The 17,561-nt window shown below is 31.9% G+C and overlaps 3 protein-coding genes across 6 annotated transcripts; 1 reads left to right on the forward strand and 2 right to left on the reverse strand.

Annotated features, from left to right (window-relative positions):
* Positions 1–2,246: 2,246 nt before the first annotated feature.
* LOC109596963 (protein yellow) lies at positions 2,247–10,821 on the reverse strand. Of its 3 annotated transcripts, none has more exons than XM_020012573.2 (6): positions 10,591–10,821; positions 3,984–4,122; positions 3,685–3,928; positions 3,216–3,625; positions 2,937–3,131; positions 2,247–2,771 (listed from the first exon to the last, which is right to left on the reverse strand). In XM_020012573.2, exons 2-6 carry the CDS (start codon positions 4,115–4,117, stop codon positions 2,552–2,554), a joined length of 1,203 nt encoding a protein of 400 aa, XP_019868132.1. In that variant the 5' UTR covers positions 4,118–4,122; positions 10,591–10,821; the 3' UTR covers positions 2,247–2,551. The 3 variants fall into 3 exon arrangements, with proteins under 3 accessions (XP_019868132.1, XP_019868131.1, XP_049818018.1); XM_020012572.2 differs by lacking the exon at positions 10,591–10,821 and adding an exon at positions 8,861–9,009; XM_049962061.1 differs by lacking the exon at positions 10,591–10,821 and adding an exon at positions 5,171–5,216.
* Positions 10,822–12,720: 1,899 nt separating this feature from the next.
* Positions 12,721–14,161, reverse strand: LOC109596909 (major royal jelly protein 5). Its single transcript, XM_020012512.2, has 2 exons — positions 14,000–14,161; positions 12,721–13,941 (listed from the first exon to the last, which is right to left on the reverse strand). Exon 2 carries the CDS (start codon positions 13,925–13,927, stop codon positions 12,797–12,799), a length of 1,131 nt encoding a protein of 376 aa, XP_019868071.1. The 5' UTR covers positions 13,928–13,941; positions 14,000–14,161; the 3' UTR covers positions 12,721–12,796.
* Positions 13,632–16,542, forward strand: LOC109596945 (protein yellow). Of its 2 annotated transcripts, none has more exons than XM_020012551.2 (2): positions 13,632–13,758; positions 15,370–16,542. In XM_020012551.2, the coding sequence occupies exon 2, from the start codon at positions 15,374–15,376 to the stop codon at positions 16,481–16,483; it is 1,110 nt and encodes a 369-aa protein (XP_019868110.1). In that variant the 5' UTR covers positions 13,632–13,758; positions 15,370–15,373; the 3' UTR covers positions 16,484–16,542. The 2 variants fall into 2 exon arrangements, with proteins under 2 accessions (XP_019868110.1, XP_049817265.1); XM_049961308.1 differs by lacking the exon at positions 13,632–13,758 and adding an exon at positions 15,099–15,306.
* Positions 16,543–17,561: the final 1,019 nt, after the last annotated feature.

Below are 17,561 nucleotides of genomic sequence, written 5' to 3' on the forward strand. Positions count from 1 at the left end.
ACAATTTAAATTTACAAATTCTCTGAATATGTTTACATAAATATTCTCATCTTAACTTAATATATGTAATAAAAACTGAACAGTTGTTTCACTCGGATTATGATTAGCATAATTTGCGGTATTTTTTATAGTGGATCTTATAGTTGTGTTTTTTTGTTTTCATCTTTCTAACCATGCACAAAGAAAACTTATGTTGAGAACGGACATTCGTTGTTACAGATGTTTAAATCAAAATACAACGTAATTCTAGTCATCGGAAATCCCCAGTGAACAAATTCACGTCTGGGGTTTTTTCTTATTTTTTCGAAACAAACATTCAAATTTTGACCTCAGAATCCAAAAATTCAATAACATTTTCCTAGAATTTGATAACTTCTGTGACCGTCAATGTGAATGAAAGCTAGTCATTATTTAAATTGATATTTTGTATCCGTTTAATTGTTTATCTGCTTTAGATTATGCTGTCACACTATGTGATGTTAATTGATGAAACTGTACGACGAAAAAATATAAATATATTTAAAAAATTATAAATTAAATTTCTAAATAAATAAAATAAAAACCAATTCAATTTTCTGTATATAAATCTAGAACTTAAAATATTTTTCTTAATTTGTCGGCATATTTTTATTATTTTTAATTGTTTTTAGGGCTTTAATGTTTTAAGAATTCTAGTTTGTGACATTTAGACTAGCGTTGAATCTTCTGAATTTCATTTCATTTTCACGTTAGTGCCTTAGTAAACCAAATTTCTTAAGACAATGGGAATGCTAAACAAAAATATTACTCATAAATAACTGATATAAGTACTTAAATAAAAAAGAAGTATTTTTATTTTTTTAATTTGTCAGCATATTTTTATTATTTATAATTGTTAATTCATAAAAAAATGAGTAGTGTTTAGTGTATTTAGGACTTATGTTGTTTTAAGAATTCTAGTTTGTAACGAACGCTTCGACTAGCGTTGAATCTTTTGAATCAGTAATTTTCATGTTAATGCAACAAACCAAATTTCTTAAGACAGTGTATGCTAAACAAAAATACTACTCATAAATAACTGATATAATTACTTAAGTAACAAAAAGAAATACATAAATAAAATTTTGAAAACATATATGTGTTGTTTTAATAATTATATACAATCAAAACACATGACAAAATAATAAGTAAAATAACAATTACAATTATATACTTACATATTTTCATAATTATTAATTTCAAACGAGAATAGTTGGAACAAACACAAACAGATAATCGACGACGAATCGATAACTCAAACAGGTAAAGCACAAATGAGCTTAAAGTGCGGATAACTCGACCTTATAACTCGACGAAAATTTCACACGCACGACGAATAATAAAACGTTTTGCTCAAGGGTTCGTAAACAGGACTGGTTTAACGATGGACCAACAACTCAAATAGATATTTTATCTCTTCTGCTCTTGTCTTCTGCATTTGTTAACACAAGTTCGTTGTGGAAGCGGCGCGAAAATTCAATTGTGATCTGTGAAAAATTCTCTTTTATTCATTGGACAAACAAGTTTTTTTATTAAAAAAAAAAAAGAAAAAAGCAACGAACTACAGCTTTTTTTAATTGAATAATTTATCATTTTTTTATGAATATCAACGAGATGAAAATGTTGTCGTTGAATTTTGACCTTTTGCTGGGAATTCGTCGAGGTCTCATGTTTTGATGACCCGTTGATTTACACGTATCACATAGAAGTTTTTAAAATTATTATAAACAGAAAATAATAGTTAGTTATATAAACCGCATTAAAGATATATAATAATTAACTCATTATAAATGATTATCTTAAAAATGCGTATCAATTTGCAATTAATTTTAATTGCACTATTTAAATGTAGAAAATAGAAATGTTATGGTAATGCATGAATTGTTTGCTTTTATCTTTGGATAAAAATTGAACTCATTTACTACTTGTATATATTTTCATTATTAATTCTGAATTCATTATTAATTTAATGTTAAACCTACAAAACCAAACATGTAAAATTTATAGTCATTTTTAGAAATTTTCTATGAAATTACTGTCTATTTAATATTATTCTATTCTCTTTAGATAATTACCACAAATGTTTCAAACAATAGCGAAGTAAACAACTTTTATTGCATAATTTTGCAACATAAAATTATACATTAATTGTGAAATAACAAAAAACTCGTTTTATTTATTTCAGACAAATAAAAGTCTTCTTTTGCAGGTGTATTAAAATACGTATATGTACATATTTAATCATTTATTTACAGTAAAAAATAAATATAGAGGTTACATATGAAAAATTTCTTGAGACAAGCGTTAAACATTGTTTTCTATTCAAATTATGTGAATAAGTTTTAATCCGTTTTAGTTTTGAAACACTTTTATTAAAGCAAATGCAATTAGTTTATCAAACTGTTACAATCGGAATGAGTTCGAATAAGTAAAATAAATAATGGCACTCTCAATAATGGACTAAGAAAAATCTAATTGCAAATTGCTTCTGATATATTACTAAGTAAAATTAACATTTGGTATTCTCTTTAAATTATTTATAATAGAGTGAATTTTCGAAGTTGAATCCAGACGACAAGGTTCTGTTCCTGGGAATCGGAATTCTGATTATCCTGAGATTAATTTCGTTACCGCTAACAGTTCTGAGGAAGAACTTCTGAAATCTCGTACTCAGCAGCCATAAACTGTGGTCGCTTGGCACCCATCTCAATTCTGCCGGAAATTGAAGTGCCACAGGATCATAAGCGAGAAATCTAATAATAATAAAAAAGACACATTATTGGGCCAATGTCGAATGGACAAAATTAATATAATTAACGCATGAAGAACGATGATATATCCCGTTTTATTGACAATGACCGTGAGTCACAACCATTAAATGAGCCATGTCAGGTTGTCAATCCAGTTGCTAAACTTACTTTTGATCATTTGTTACTGCATTCCAGGAAGCTACCGATGTTTCAGCAACAGGACTGAAGAAGAGAGTATCGTCCTCAGGGTTTAGTGCTAAACCTAATCCTTGCGATGACTTTTTACCAGCCAAAGAAATCGGCAGTGACTGAAATTCGACTGGGGGTCCTTTAATCAGTTCCGACGTCGGCACGCTGAAAATCCTGCAAAACATCCGTCAATCATTATTTCGCTGTTAATACAATTTTTTATAATTTTAAATTGTTGTTGTTTGAATGTTTTTATACCTGTTTGTTGCCAAAGGTTGGAAGAACAATGTTTGGAGCTGTGGAGAATGCGTCAGTCCAACAACCCCATCCATGAGAGTGAACGTTTCGCCGGCAACGTTGTAATCGGAAAAATCAGGATCTGGGTACATGGAAGGATGTTGGAACCTCCAGAAATTACTGTTCACAGAATCCAAGACGACGATTCCTGGGGCAGCGGTGTCGGTCATGTAAACATAGGCGGAATCACATGGCCCTCGGATGGTTTCATCGATCACCAAGTTTGTGAAAAGAGAAGCTGGTCTTAGAACGTTGCGCGGGAATTGGATCGTGCGAACTGGAAGATCGGTCGACAAGTCAAATATTACGAGTTTAGGATTGCAAATCCTTTGGAAATCGTCGATCGATGTCATCACTCCCGAGTCCAGAACCTACGGAAAACTCAAGTCTCAACATTTTTCAGTAAAATCATCAATAAAAGAATGTTTACCCAAAGCCTGTTGCAAGAATCTGTTCTCATTCTATAGACAGAAGTTAGTCCGGCGCAAGTATCGTTTATTCCTTGGCCGATCGCGTGGAAATCCCAGTTTGGATAAGCATTTAATGGTTCACCGATTACCCCGTTTCTTCGGATGTAGGCAAGAGTTGCTGGCACACCTGCCCTTAGTCTCGGCATCGCTAAAAAAATTCTATCCTCTGTTACTTCTAGGCCGGTGAAAACCGTATTTTCAGGCCTGAAACGATAATATAAATTGAGAAAAGAAAACGTTTTTCTGAATTAATTTTTACCTATAGGTGTAGTAATAGTTAGAGTTAGGTGGAAAGTTGAATGTGAGAAGGCCCCATTCGTTGATGATTTGGTTTTTGGCAGCCGATGTAAATAGAACACAGGCCAAGAAAATTAATAAACCCGTTTGCCCCATTTTCACTGTAACAACAAAAATTTTATATTAAATTGTATATTGGATAATATGCAAGTTGTTATTCAATTTTAAAATTCCTGTAGAGACTACTAAATTTACATTTGTAAATATACCTGGTTGCATAACATTAGTTGTTACTTACTACTCTAATACAACGGTTATTATATTATGCGTACTAAATATTATTTTTAGATTAACCAGTTAATTAAAAAGTAATACATATGATATGTTTAATTAATTTAGATTAAAATATTATAACAGATATTACAACTTTTATGAAAATATTTCAAAAATATATTTATTCAAATTTAATTAATTAATTAATTAATACTGCCGGTTGAACTGGAAGAACAGTGTATTGAAAATGTTTTAAACTAATTTTAGTTATTATAAATTCACAGTTTAATCATAAAAACAATATACAATAATTAAGTCAGCACTTTCAATTAATTCAAACAATTCAAATCACTCAAACAATTTATTATCTCGATTCTATATATCTATTTAATTGACCATTAATAATATTATTCCAATGGGTCTCGTAATGAAAGATACGTCTAAAAACTTACTGAAGTGTTGGCACAAGTTCGTGAACTTGTTAACCAAATAATGTATATTTCTAAGGTCATGCCGTATTGCTCGTCTCAAGATTTGTTTACAAAGATTTGAACAAAGTTTCAGGTTATTTCATTCATTTTTATCAGTATAAAATCGTGAACGACCGACAAAACAACAATAATACAATTCTAGATCGTGATCGATCGATTTCACGAGTTATTAATCATTTTCTTGTGCTTAATTATGTACATTATCAATTCTTCAAGCGTTTTGTTTAAGGTTAAACAGTTTAAAGATGTTAGATAAAGTTTTGAAATATTTAGGTCACGTTTCTTCCGTTTAATTTTTCATAAGTGGATCAGTGAGGAAATAGAAATTATATGAATTATGTTAAAAACGCGTTCATATGCGTTCATATACGTGCACATAAGTATAATTAGTTTATGATCTAGCTCATTGCCAGGTTTTCGTAACAATAATCAATTAATTTATTACCCTTAAACTGTTGCCACTACACTTTTTTACTTTTGAGTTTCACTGTCAACTGATTTCAATTTTCGAATATATGAGTTATATCTTTTATTTAGTTAGTTAGGTGGGGGTGTATAGGTAAATGACATTTTGAAAAATTAATGAAATCAAATTTAAATAATTCTAATTTATAAATTGATACATTTTTTATGTAAATTAATATTGGAAACAATCAAATATCAGAGGAAAAAAACTCATTATTCATTATATTCATAAATAGAGTTGATTTATTGGTATTGTAAGCTGTAAAAATATAAAATTAAATGTCACTTACACTATACAATATAATCCAATAACGTTTCTTTTGTTCTGCATTGAAATATTGAAAGAAATATGCACAACAATTAAGTAATAGTTTAATGGTACGATAATTTCTAGAGTGGTAATAACCAATTTCAAAAGTATTTCAAAAATATCAGAGTGGTTCATCCTGATGTGGAGTTGACTAAGTAGACAGGATGTGGATGTGCGTGAAAATGGGTCCGTAAAAGTTCAATAGCATAAAATCTGGTGAGAGCAAGGTCATATAACCGCCAGCAAGAACCATAACGAAGAAGTGGGCATAAGAATAATTGTGTGTGTGTGTGCCGCATAGAAAGTGCCAGCAAGGACGAACTCTTAACAACAAGGTGTGACAGACACAACAGAAGAATGCGGGAGCTCAGTTTTTCTAAGAAAATTTCTTCACAAAAGACACAAATTATTTTCCCAGTCAAATACAAATTGTTACTATATTGCGTGTTCGGACAATGAAGTTTTACCCGCTTGTGTGATACACAAACACGATTGTCACACAATCCCATCGTAATTGCTACATGTGTTTTATATGTAAAGTTATTACGAGTATATGTAAATATTTATATAGAATTGCAAAATTATTTTTTATTATTATTTGCACAACTATTGCGTAATAACTGTATTGTTGAGTGTCGTCTGAAAATTTATGAAAACTTTGACAAGACTTCAAAAATTTAATGATGCATTTTCCTAATGCAATAAATTTCATGTAACTGGTTAAAATTAATTAACGTTTATTGAATGAAAAATATCCATTACATTTCAATATTTCCATGGCAAACAGGACTGGCGGATATGCGTTGAACTACAAAGGCATAAAAGAAAGTTCTGATCTTGCGTAAAAATATACCCAAAACCAGATCTTTCTGTATGGCTATTAATATCAAAGAAAAATGCGGATATGAAAGTTTGATATTGATTATTAAACAGTTTGCGCGTTAAAACAATAATAAATCGGTTGTTTGTCGTACACATTAACGAAATTAATAATTATTTTAGTAAAAGTATCATGTTAATTGGTGTTTTACGAAATTAAGACATGTGAAGGTCGATAAAAATCGCTCTACTCCGGTTTTAAATGGTTGTACTGTGTGTGGAAGTCATTATTCTTATAACAACTGACCATAAATCTGCACGACAATTTACTCATGCGGTATTTCCACTCGATTAACTATTTACGATGTAAAATATTAATTGCAAGTCATTACAAAAAAAAATTCACGCCAAATCTGATGAACAATTAAAATGATATCGAAGAATGTGCTTTTATTTTTATATGGTTCATTAACTTATGAACCGTAAATTATATTTCAATTCAGTAGTCGTTGATTATTCACATTAAACAAATACATTTTTTTACTTAATCGTTAATTAGCAAATCACGGATGATCATTTGATCATCGAAAGTATAAATGGGGCAGTTTTTAAGAAAGAAGCAAGCAGTTAAACGGTTAAGCTTTAGATGTCGAGAATCAATGTACGTTTGTTGTAATAAAGCGTATTTACTGTTTTAATCATACTAAAAAGACAGATTAACAGTCGTTACTGTATCATATATAAACGTTATCGTTGATAATTTAAAAACAATTGCCGAACATAATTAAATAATATTATGTTTCCGTGTTTCCGTAACATCGCTAATCATTATTTTGCGTAACGAGACTCAGTTTTACTCAGGTGTTGTTAATACCGTACTACAGCGGTCGGCAACGAGCGACCCGCGGCCCTTTATCAAAATTATGAACAAGTGTGGTCCGCCTTCACTTCAATTTGCTACTAAGAGGCCCTTGCCAACCAACAACCAAAAGGCTGCCGACGCCTGCCCCGCTGTATTTGTTAATCGTTAACAAATTCGTGATATACGAGTACTTTCTTTTTTTAGTGAATAAATGGTGGTAGCAATTAAAACGATTTTTTGAGCGATACGAAACGTGGCAGATGTAAAAAACACTTTCACTCTGTCAAGATCACCGTTTGCATTTATTTATATTCGGTATGTAAAGTATTCCGTTTAGCCTTGTTGGTAATTAGATTTTCGACCGGTCGACTAAAATCAATTTTTTAATTTAATTTTTTGTCCCAACGTAGTGAATTAACATTAATGATTATGTCAATTTCAAAACGTATTTTTTAAAAATGTTTTTTTTTTTTTTGAGTATTTATTAAATTTAGCACTTACTAAGACAATGTAACCATTACGAAATTCTGTTCCAAATTGAGCGTTGGTTAACGTAAATTGAGTGAAAAAATTTAAGTAATTGCGGAACAGTAACATATAACAACACTAAATAATATAGTGTCTTGCAAAATCCACTTTAACTAACCGTATTTAATTGTATCGTATAAATGACCTGAACATTTATTTGTATTTCTACAATGTCATCCAGGAAATTCAGTCAAACAAATCGTGAGCCGAATTGATCGGTGATGGAATTGAATTGATAGAATAATTAATTGGATCACAAAACCGTATGTTAATGCGAACAACCTCACTTTATGCACTATTCGCATGTTTCATTCAGAGTGAAAAGTTTACTTTATGACTTGAATAAAGAATGGTTCAATTTTATACTTTCCATCCCAATTTTGTTAATGACATTTATCAGTCAGTAGGTTTTAGACATATATGTAAGTACACGTACGTAATATGTGTATTATGGCGGATGCGAGGTAATACTTCAGGCAGTTTTAATAAATGTGCAATTATTATATAAACGCAATAGTGCGTTACTATCGCATAACGATCTTGAAAAAACATGTTTTGATTTTAATCTATTAATTATCTTGATTAGTCGATAAAAAAATATCTAAGTGTTTTCTTTATTAACAAATTCATTAGTTAATTTTTATAATTATTATTTCATATTTAAAATGATTTTTAAGGCTAAAATTTAGTTATTTATTTATTTCCTTAGTTATATTTTATAATACACATTACCTGTAAAGATTTGTGACATAAATCAGTGACGCATTTTTTCAATTAAAAATTACACAACACAAAAGATAATGATAATGATTTCACTCGGATCACGCAGTGGAAATAAACTTTTTATCTACTTTCGTTGGTCCGGACTCGATTATTTAGTTTTCACTTTCTTTCAGACGTTCTGACACACATTACTCAATTTATGTGTTTGTATCCTTTTGCAGTATGCCAAACCGACCGTAAACTGATTTTTTCCTCTGCATCTAGAACTTTACAACTTTTCCGGCGTTTACCGAATCGATTGGTAAACAATTCTTGTGGTAAAACATTATGAGCAAGGTTTTCAGTTTCCCGCGGCACGTTCACTTAACTAATTCTAGCTTGTTGTTATTAAACAATCACGCACTTGAATATTATTAATTGTAGCATACCAGTAGATGTCAGGTACGATCCCACATTTTTCGGCAATGCGTTCCAAGATGTGAAGAAACTCATCAAATTAAAAACTCACAAATTCATAATCACTGCGAAATGATCGATCCGTGGCGAAGATCAAAAGGAACTGAAGACGTGGATGGATCTCGAAACTTTCGCCTATGATTTTTAGCACGTACAACGATGATACGACTGCTCTAGGAAACGTACTCGAATTATTTTATGGTCAATGAATCATTGTTTTGCAATCAGCTATCTAATTCTTCTTAATCTCATTAACGGGAATTTTGATAGATTCTCACAGAAGTTAATTGGAATTAAACCTCATAAATCATAATGAAGAAAAGTGAATCAACTCATTTGGGACAGTACAACTTGAGTTTCTAACGAAGCAATTTCACTGTCAAGGTTGCAAATTATTCAATACCTTTTACATAACATTACAAAACCACTTTTGGCATATAATTTCTTCTAAATATTGTTGCTGGCTTGTTTACAGTAATGATAGTAAAATGCGTATTAAATGCAAAACGAGGCCGAAAATTGCATAAATTTTATATTAGGTAATTTCTGCAAAGTGAAATTTTTTTATTATGCACATTTTAACATTTAACCTCTTCAGTTTTTTATAAATGTTAAAGGGGAATATTAATTTTATTTGAATTAATTTCTATACGATTTTACAATATAACAGTTAATCAGTAAATCGGAGGTAGATTAATCAGCAAATTGGATCCAGATGGAATACTATGTTTTGGTAGCAAAACAAATTGAAGACAATTGATGACCAAGCAAAACCAGAGAACACAAAATGACACAGTCCAAGGTCGATTCATTCACAGCTCGCAATTATAAATCACTCGCAATTATAAATCACTTGTAATTTTCTCAAAAAAAAAAACAAACTTCCATAAAAAGATGTAATTCTGATAAATGTTCAAATTTTTGTGGTGTAAAATGAACGCATTGTTTTAACTTAGCAGTTATTATGTGGGTCAAAATTTTACGAAATCACTTTCATATTTTAGTGATCGAACCTGCGAATGTCTGCGACATGTTTTCTACGATGAAGGTTGAACGATTTCAAACTTTATTGTTGTGCCATGAAATAGTTAGTTAGATGAATTAAGTTCAAGTTTAGAATGAAATTGACCTAACAAATCAAATTATTATTTAGTCGAACAAACAACCTTCAAAAGCGTAAGTGAACTATCATATACATACACGTATGTCTATAATAAGATAGATAAAAAATTATTAAGTTTCTATTCCGCGAAGTAAACAATGAACATTATGAAATACAAGTATATTGAATAAATGTAATGTAAATTTTTAAATTTTTGATTATTTTTCAGGTTAGAAATTTTGAAATTGATTAATTATTAAATTAGCTCGGTAATGAGGGATCAAATATTTTTATAAAAACACTAAAACTTATTAAATTGCTTTTTATTTGGAAAATAAATAAATTAATATAATAAAGACAAGATCGAAATATTGTTTTAATAAAAATTCGATAATTTAATTGAAAAATGACATTTTTACATATGCAGATGTAAAATATTAACGTAACTTATCTGCTTGCTTATTTCTTTAATGCACCAAATTTTGGTTTTGGATTTAAGTCGTGATTAATAAATATTTTTAGATCGAATCTTCAGACAGAACCAGTTATATAACTCTAAGTAAAGTCATAAAAAAATAAAATAAAAGTACTTGCACTCACCGTGAAATAATAAGAAATAATTTTTAAACGACTCCGAAAAAATAAGCACGGAATTGTCACCACCGCGCCAAAAATCACTTACGATAGTCGAAATTCGTATCGGAAAATCGCGTGTCTGAATGTCTGTCGGAACGGGGTCTATTTGTCCGTAAGTCTGAACTGGTAGGAACTTATGATAGACTTTCGCTGCGACTGGTTCCCTCCATTTGCCACGACCTCGAGGTGTCGAGCCCCCAGAACACTAGAACACCTATTTCGTAGCCACACCCAACCCAATTTTGACCTTAACCACCGACTATTTTTGCCCCCAAGACTAAATTCTCACTTTTAACCAACATTTTACAAAACTTTATTGAAAATGTTCCACATCAATATACATTAAATGTTTACAATCAATTTCGATGTCAAAATCAATATCGGTATCGGTATCGGTATCGGTATCGGTATCGGTATCGGTATCGGTATCGGTATCGGTATCGGTATCGGTATCGGTATCGGTATCGGTATCGGTATCGGTATCGGTATCGGTATCGGTATCGGTATCGGTATCGGTATCGGTATCGGTATCGGTATCGGTATCGGTATCGGTATCGGTATCGGTATCGGTATCGGTATCGGTATCGGTATCGGTATCGGTATCGGTATCGGTATCGGTATCGGTATCGGTATCGGTATCGGTATCGGTATCGGTATCGGTATCGCCTTTTGTGCTTTTGAAAAAAATAAACTTGCTCCTGAATGATTTATTGTATAAAATAAAAATTCTCAACATTCTTTGATTTATTTAAATTTAATGTCTCTTAATTTATGTAACACAATTATCGCCTACTTTTCCGGTTGTATATTAAAAATCTCATGGTCGATACACAGATTTTTGTCATTTAAAAAATAATTTACCAATAAGAATGAAATTAAATTAACATATTTTAATACTATAGCAAAACGTGCCAAATGCAGAGTCTTAAACTACCCAAAACATTAGTTTCTACATAAAAAAAATAAAAAAAAACTTTAGGTTACTTTACCTACATTTAAATTTCTCTTTTATATAATATATTAAAATTTATGAATTATTTTATTGATTTATAATGCAGATATTAATAATATAAATAACAAAATTATGGCGTTAAAATAAGTTACGTATATTCCAACTGTACACGATTAAATATAAAAATTTTAATTTGTATAATATAAATATCAATATCAAGAACAATATAACTTAAATGTTGAAAACATTATATGCTTTAATTAATTAACCATTATTAAACTTGCATTTAAACATAACAGGCTGTTTCAGTTTTAACGCTTCTTAGTATAATTTACAAGTTATGACCCACTCTAATTTATACTTTGTAAACAGAGCTTACCTCTTCTATTAATTTACCTTTCTATAACAAAAAATAGTCTTGAACATTTATACACGAGTCGCAAATCATTCAAAGAAGTTACTTTCTAAACATAAAAAATTAACTGGATCAATCTTATGAGTTGAATAAAATAACAATTGATGCATGTTTTTTAATTGTTTTTGAATTTAATGTGAATAAAGAAGAGTTGAATAAGCTTGTTTTGTGGGAATTCCATTAACCTTTTGGTTCATCTTTTATTAATCTTTTTTTTTTATTATTGTCTGAAAAATATATTTTTATGCGACTGGATTTGATAAAATTGTATTTTGTTTAATATATTTTTAAGAGTGAGCAATTTAAAGTCTACATGCATTTTAAACATAGGTTTATGCAAGTCAATTAAACAATTTAAATCGTTAAGCAACGCGTATGAACTTTATGTTTAATTATATATAAATTATCCTGTGAAAATCATCATAAATTGCAATTAATCTTTTTAGTATTAAGAAATGATGTTGCACTTTAAATATGACTAACTAAACTGATAATCTAAACTGAAGCAATCAATATTTTATTAATATTTGTTACGTTAATCATATGCTAATTACATGTGTTTAGTGTGTAAAAAATCAAGGTTCAACATTCACAAATTTTTGACATAAATATCGTTACTCACCTCTTAATTTTGTGGTTTGGAAAAACTAATGTGGGATTTTTTCGTGAATCAAAAAATATTTCCTTAACTTAGTTGAATATAGTTTAAGTAAATAAAACAATCGTGTATAACAATAATTTATATATTTATGTGTACAACATAAATAGATCACAGACTTTCTGTTCAACATTAATCAGACCATTTAGTCACTGGTTTTGATGAGAGGGTGTACAGCGATGGAAGCTCCCAAACAGCCGACCGTGTTCTGAACAAAGTCGTGGAAGTTACTCTCGATGGCCCACATGAGCCTCTTGTAACCGGGCACCACCTGGGTCGGAAGTCTGCACGGTCCACCGTTCTGGACCAACAAGAAGTTTTCAGATTTGAAGGGAGTGGCGCTGTTCCAGATGTAAATGTCCGACTCGCTCTTGTATCTGAAGAAGATGGCTGCTCCGTTGTCAGTTCCAAGGAGAACGATCTTTTGGCCGAGTGGTTTAGGTCCCACATCAATTATGGAACCAGAAGCTTTTCCGGTTTGGAGAAGTTCACTCTTGATGGAGTATAGGTGTTTGGAGGAGAGGTATGTGAAGTAGAGGATGTTGCCGCAGGGTTGTCTGGCAAGAGCCATGTATAAAACGTCCATTGCTTCACAGGAGCTGAGGACAGCCTTGGGCAGGACTACACGATAACCGCTGTTACCGACGATGTCGTAGACTACGATGGATCCGGTGCCACCATCGGAAACATAGGCAAAGGCACGACCGTCAGGTGCGTAGTCAATCACTAGGTATTGGAGACGGCTCTCGGCTGTTGCGAATGGAGTCAAATCGACCTTCCCGATGATGTTGCCGTCAGCTAAGTTAACGGCCACGATTTTTGGACCGCATCTACGTACGGGTTGTTCCAAGGTGTTGGTAATGCCGGTGTCCAGGATCCACAGAACGTTGTTTCCATCAACGAAGATGTCTACTACGTTTTGTAAAGCGTTGCAGTTGCCCTCTTCTTGGAGTGCCCAACATGGGAACGGCTCCAAATCAGCCTTACATCCCTTTGTCTTCAATGAAAATTTGCCAAGGGTAAATGGCACACCGTGTTTGTACCTTGGGAGAGCTACGATGGCGTTGTCCTTGTAGATCTGGATCCTGGTAGCGATGACATTTTGGGGTACGTAACGACCGGATGTAGTGTAAATGTTTTTGGTGCTTTCACATGGGAAAACCAACTGGTTTCCTGATAGTTTGAAGCTAAGATCTGGGATCAAATTTCTGTTGCATTGTGCGTAGGCTCCGATGATCATGCAGGCGGCCATCAAAACTACCGAATATACTCCCATTTTTTATCCAATATCTGGAACAGCAACAATAATAAAACGAGTTCTTTAAAAAAAGTTCTATTTAAAACATACCTGAAGTGTGTCAAATAATCGTCAAGGGAGAATATGCATTCTATCTGGTTCACGATCAATATATATCGGTTGTAGAATTTTGTTTGTATAAACAATTAAACAATATTTGAACACATATGAGGACTCACAACCTTGAGGTTCGAATATCGAACATTTATTATTATTATTATTATTTGCTACAATAATCAAGTATTTTTCTTGCACATTATTTTATAGAAGATAAATAATGCAATTGTTCGAGATTTTTGTTATTTCTGTAGGTAATTCCGTTTAAGGCCATATAAAATTTTTGTGTTACACTGTTTATCAACAGCATGTTGTGTTTAATAACTTGGTCAGCATTTATTTTATAAACAAAACAATTTAACAAATATATAACAACAATATTACATTGATATAATTTGAAAAAAAAAAAGAATCATGAAATATTAAACAAATATTTTTTTTATCTTAATATTTTGATATTTTTAAGGTTTTACCTGTAACGTAACCCACTTATTTTATATTATATGTGTTACATATAACGAATTAAAATATTTTAAATGATGGTTCAAGTTATTTAAGTTTTTATTTTGAAAAACAGATTGTTATGATTACTTTTCAGAAAGTTTTGTAATAAATATTATTATACATATAATAGTAATAAAAGTATCAAAAATCCAATAAATAACATATATAAAATTTTTAATAATATTTCCAAATTATTAAATTGTTTAAACAATAGTAAGAAAAGAGTATTAAAAAACAAGCCAGATTTTTATGTGATCTTTCATACGTGCTAATACTACAGATTATAAACTAAACCATAATCATTATTTTAATTAGTCTAGATTCATGATGCATGACAAAAATTTAATTGAACATATTTATAAATTGATACACAACTTTAAATTTTCTCTTTTATAAAATCACTCACAATATGTATCAGAAGTCGACGCTCAGTATGTTTTTATATTCAGTCAATCTCCTTGAACGTACGACAAAGAAGTAATTAAATAAGTCGTGACAAGACACAAACAAAATATAAAAACAGGTTGTTTTTTACAAGGGCTAATTAAATTATTGATAATACTTGAATTATAGGGTTATTATAAATGAATTTAAATATTCAAATAAAATTTGTGTATTTTATTCCCCGGTCATTCATACTAACGAAACAATAATAAATCAATATACATAGTTACTAACATCACGTCTACAAAATGTTCGACCTTATTTTTATTAAAACAAATCGAACAAATATATATAAGCAGAAAAAGCTTCAACACACCAGGCACACATCATTTTATTCTTGTATCACTAACAAGGTAAGAAAAACTTGATTAAATCGTGGTCAGTTTCTTAATTTTATTGGTGTTGTTTCCTTGCAGAAAAATGATCACCAAGGGCCTAGTTCTTTTGACCTTTGCAGTTCTCTATGCATACGCCGCGTGCAAGAGCGATACCGCTCTAGTTGAATGGACTGGAGGAATGTTCCAATGGCCTTCTGTTACAACTGAAGCTATCTACAAGTCCTCTGGCCGTTATATCCCCAAGAATATCATCGCAACCAGGGGCCAAATCCACGGCGACGATGTCATCTTGGCTCTTCCCAGATACAAACCTGGAGTGCCGGTAACATTGGCGAAAGTTAGCTTGAAGACTAGAGGTTGCGAAGCTGTTTTGACTCCGTTCCCTTGTTGGTCGACCCAAGAAGAAGGATCCTGCGAGGCATTGCAGTCCGTAGTTGATTTGGTCATCGATCCAAATCAAATCCTGTGGGTATTGGACGTCGGTGTCGTTAACACCCTGGGTACTCCGATCAGACACTGTCCACCCAAAGTGATCGCCATCAACTTGCAAACCGGAAAGAAAGTCAAAACCCTGGACTTGTCTGGCTTGGTCGTTCCAGCTTCGAGACTCCAATACATCGCCGTCGAATACGCACCAGACGGTCGACCATTCGCGTACGTCAGCGACGCCGCCACCCGTTCCATCCTCGTCTTCGACATCGCAGGTAACAAAGGTTACCGTGTCGTTCTTCCAAAGGCCATTGCAGGATGCCGTCGCGACGTCCTCTACATCGCTCTCGTCACCAAGGGATGCGGCAACAACTTCCTCATTTTCACCTACTTGTCCGGAAGCCGCGTTTTCTCCATTCGTACCGATTACCTCAGAGCCGGATGTGCCGCTGGTAAAATCACTGACTTGGGAGTCAAGCCCAAGAAGATGGTAATCCTGGGTACCGATCTTGGATCTGCCCTCTTCTTCAGATACGAAGGTGAAAACGGAGTTTACAGATGGGACTCCAACACCCCCTTGTGTCCAGCCAATTTGGCTCTTGTTTATCAGAGTCCAGCCTGCTACTTGGCCACCTCTGTACTTCCAGACTTGAAGAGGCAGCGCATCCGTGTCTTGGAAAGCAACTTCCCAGATTTTGTTGCCGATACCGTCGGATGTGGAGCTTCCCAAAGAGTTAGTCTCATGTCCAGCTGTCTCGAATAAGTCCTTTTTGACTGTGATCTCGAATATAAGAAACTGAATAAATAAAAGTATTATTAATACTGCATAGTTTTTATTTTGAGCCATTAAATGTTTACTATTTCAAAAACGAATTGTACCTACATAAATATTTATTATAGAATAATAGAACTCTTCCCTTTAAATAATAATAATAATGCTAATGTTAATTTCAATATTAACGTTGATCAAAACGACAAGTGCAACGTTCTAATCTTAATTAATTAGCATTAACTTGAATTTGATTAGGTGACACCAACTGATGAAATTCAATACCCAATATAAAATATCACATATAATTGGTATAAAAAAAGTAGCGACGAAACTTGTACATTTTTAATTGCCCTGTGGCAACAAGAAATGTGATTTACAAGGATAAAAATTCAACGCGTGAGAGTAGTAACCAAATACCCAAAGTAGAATGGGAACAAAGTAAAAGTAAAGGATCAAATACGAGTTTCGAATTCCTGGCATTCAATCCGGGTTATGAAGGAAACGTTTTAATTCTGACATCAACAAAATTCTAATCCTTGAACGATTTATTAAAAATAATATGTGGTATTGTTTATTAAATAAAACTGTTGTTATCTGTCGCATACTTTGCTTAAAACAATTATGTAAACATTAACGTTCAATCAATCTACAAGGTTAAAATTTTGACTTTATTTGTTCTAATTCTTATGCATTTATTCTTTTTGACATAGGTAATCACTACCATAAAAGCATTAATAGTCAAATTACAGAATGTGGAGATCATATGAGCATGTGATCTTATTTCAAAAAGTTAAAATGGAACAGATTTTTAAATAGGAGAGTCAAATTGTTTCTTCATTTTCTCATGTCTCCAACATTAACAGTGGTAACAGTACATGTAGTAATATGGTAACAAAGATTATGAACGTTATTAACAAAACCGCACCCGCTTCGATTTTTTATCGTGTTATGCCTTTAAAGGTTAATAATACTCCCAACAATAAAAAGAGATTAGAATGCAAGTATATAATAGTTGTCGTTGTGCCGGATCAGTTACTAGTCCAAATTATATATAATAAATATTTCACAA

Source organism: Aethina tumida, chromosome 1, assembly GCF_024364675.1.
Source record: "Aethina tumida isolate Nest 87 chromosome 1, icAetTumi1.1, whole genome shotgun sequence".
Lineage (NCBI taxonomy): Eukaryota > Metazoa > Arthropoda > Insecta > Coleoptera > Nitidulidae > Aethina > Aethina tumida.